This window comes from Nestor notabilis, unplaced genomic scaffold, assembly GCF_000696875.1.
Source record: "Nestor notabilis isolate BGI_N333 unplaced genomic scaffold, ASM69687v1 scaffold20521, whole genome shotgun sequence".
Taxonomy (NCBI): Eukaryota; Metazoa; Chordata; class Aves; order Psittaciformes; family Psittacidae; genus Nestor; species Nestor notabilis.
The window spans coordinates 15,933-18,297 of NW_009914589.1; the positions used below are offsets into that span (position 1 = coordinate 15,933).

Consider the following 2,365-nt stretch of genomic DNA (forward strand, 5'->3'; position numbering starts at 1 on the left):
AGGAAGGAACCATCACTCCAAAGTATTCTCAATCTACATCTCAAAGGCAAGGTCAATGGGGGAACTCCCTGGCCTGCAGGGTAACTCCCCTGGGTTCTCCTAACAAAGGCACTACCAGTTTTGGGTGGGGTGGGACCTGAGGACAGATGTCTGCACTGCCCATAGTTTTCAAGGGCAGGCCTTCCCTTCAAGGCTAAAATGTGCAGTCAACAGGAGCACTTAGCAAGCAGTTTCTCCATTGTAGCAGCAGATCCACTTATCAGTGACCTTCTAAGACATTCACATTTGGTCCTGGACACTAAGAACCCAAATACCAACACAATGGGCTGCACAGAAACATCCCAGTTTGCTGTGCTGACATTGGGACACAGCTTGAGTACCAGTAAATGGAGTGAAACTCCAGTACCCTTCAAGAGAGTAATTCCGAGCCAGGGCTGTCTTGGTTTAACAATCACAACCTGCAGGGGGTTGGGTCCTGCTTTTCCAGCCATCAGATGCTCAGAGACAGGTCACTCATCACACCAGCAGTGAAGGTGCCCAACTCAAACTGCAGTGCTCCAGCTCTTCCTCAGGTGATCACAGACAGAGAGAGCTCAACATCCAGCAGCTTGGTCCGTGGCACACGCTCCTCTGGTGAACACACCACTGGAGCTGGGCAGAAGTCTGAACACTCACTGCCCCACAAACTGATTCCTCTTTTGGGGACCTGCTCCTCTGGGCTAAGTGGCACCTTTCATTTGTAAACATGTCTTTGCTCTGTAAACTCATGTCATGACCCGTTACTATACCATGTAACTGCTCACCCTGCAACTACAAGAAGATCGATGCATTTAACTCATTCTTGGAACTGACAGGACACTACCCACACCCATCACTAGTGCAACGGACAACAAGAGTTCTCCCAGCTCCTACCAGATCAGAGTTGAATACAGAGACACTTCCTAAAGAAATAACCTAATGCTGCATGAAGGAAAGAGGATCAGCCTGTAGAGGAATGCACTTGCCTGATACATCAAGCTGACTGCCACAGTCAGGAGAGAGGGATATGAGCACCTATAGAATACACAGCTGCAGCACTTGAGTCCAGAATGGTAAGATTTCAAATGCTGAGCATCACCCACCCAGGAGTCACATTCTGCTCAGCATCTCCCTGTGCAGTTAACAGCACCCAAGGCAGCATCACTTAGCTTGCAGCTCCACCGTTCCCTAAAAATATGTGTGAAGAAAACAGGTTTGGTCCCCTTTCCCCTGCCCCAGCTATGGAAGTGTTTGGACTCTTAATTAATAGTCATTTTAAGCAAATATAGAAAATAAAACTCGAGCACTGGTGATTCCGCTGGACTTGCACCCCCTTGGTCAGTCTGCGCCGTTGGTCCCAAATCATCTGGAAAGAAGAAGACACCCAGCATCAGTGTGAGCAGGGACCGCGTGGCAGATCACTACCGACCTCACAACAGTTGGGGGAGCTGAGGGGCCGGGCAGCCAGTGCACCCAGGCAACATTCCTCCTCGGCCTCAAAAACCCTCCCGAGAAACCCGACTTGTGTCATCCAGCAGATGAAAGCACATCACTGGGAAAGCAGGAACAGATGCCTCGATGGCACCGGGAGGTTTAGCTCGGGAGAAGTTCCTACGCTGAAAAACAAGGAGGTTTTGTTTTGCTGTCTAACGTGGGGAGGCTCAGCCTGGACACAAGGGCTCTGTCCCTCCTAGAGGACAGCTAAACACAAAGCAGTGCTCCAAACAACCCAGGGTATGTCCCTTTCAGTGCGCTTGGTCACAAGATGAAGAAAGGCGAGATGAAGCCTGTGTGCCAACACACGCAGACCACACACAGAAGTGTAATTTATGCAGATCTGGTTATAGGAGCTGTGCCAAAGCTCCCACGTCTTTAGAAACAGAGCTTTAGCCCCTTGTGAGGAAGAGAGAAACACACAAAACAGCCTCTTACCGCCTCAGGTTTCTCATCTCAAACACCGTGTCCTCGTCGCTGTCGAGCGAGGCCACCTCCATGTTCTCGTCATAGTTTGACAGGAGCCCGTATTTCTTCCGCTGAGGTTTCTTCAACCTGAAATGAGTTTTTCGCTCGTTTCTGGGTCCCTCTGACCTAGGGCTGGGGAACACAGAGCGCAGGGTGAGCGCGCCCCGCTGCGAGGGGGATGCTCAGGGAAGCAAAGCTCCTGCCTGGCAGAAGCAGGGCGAGGGGACCCAAGGTAAAGAACAGGGCACAACCCCGGGAGGGGACCGGGACAAGCCGGGGCTGTTCCCCGGGCCGGGCCGCACTCACCGGAACGCCCGCAGGAGGAAATAGAGCGCGGCTAGAGCCGAGAGGGCGCTCAGCACATAGACCGCCCGCTTCAGCACCG

General features: G+C 52.2%; 1 protein-coding gene across 1 annotated transcript; it reads right to left on the reverse strand.

Moving 5' to 3' along the window:
• Window positions 1–1,946: 1,946 nt before the first annotated feature.
• Window positions 1,947–2,360, reverse strand: LOC104412896 (chromosome unknown open reading frame, human C19orf24; the record flags this gene model as incomplete). The annotated part of the gene is made up of 2 exons (XM_010023729.1): window positions 1,947–2,112; window positions 2,287–2,360. Coding segments are annotated over 2 exons (240 nt in total), but the record flags the coding sequence as incomplete, so codon positions are not given.
• Between the last annotated feature and the right edge of the window lie 5 nt (window positions 2,361–2,365).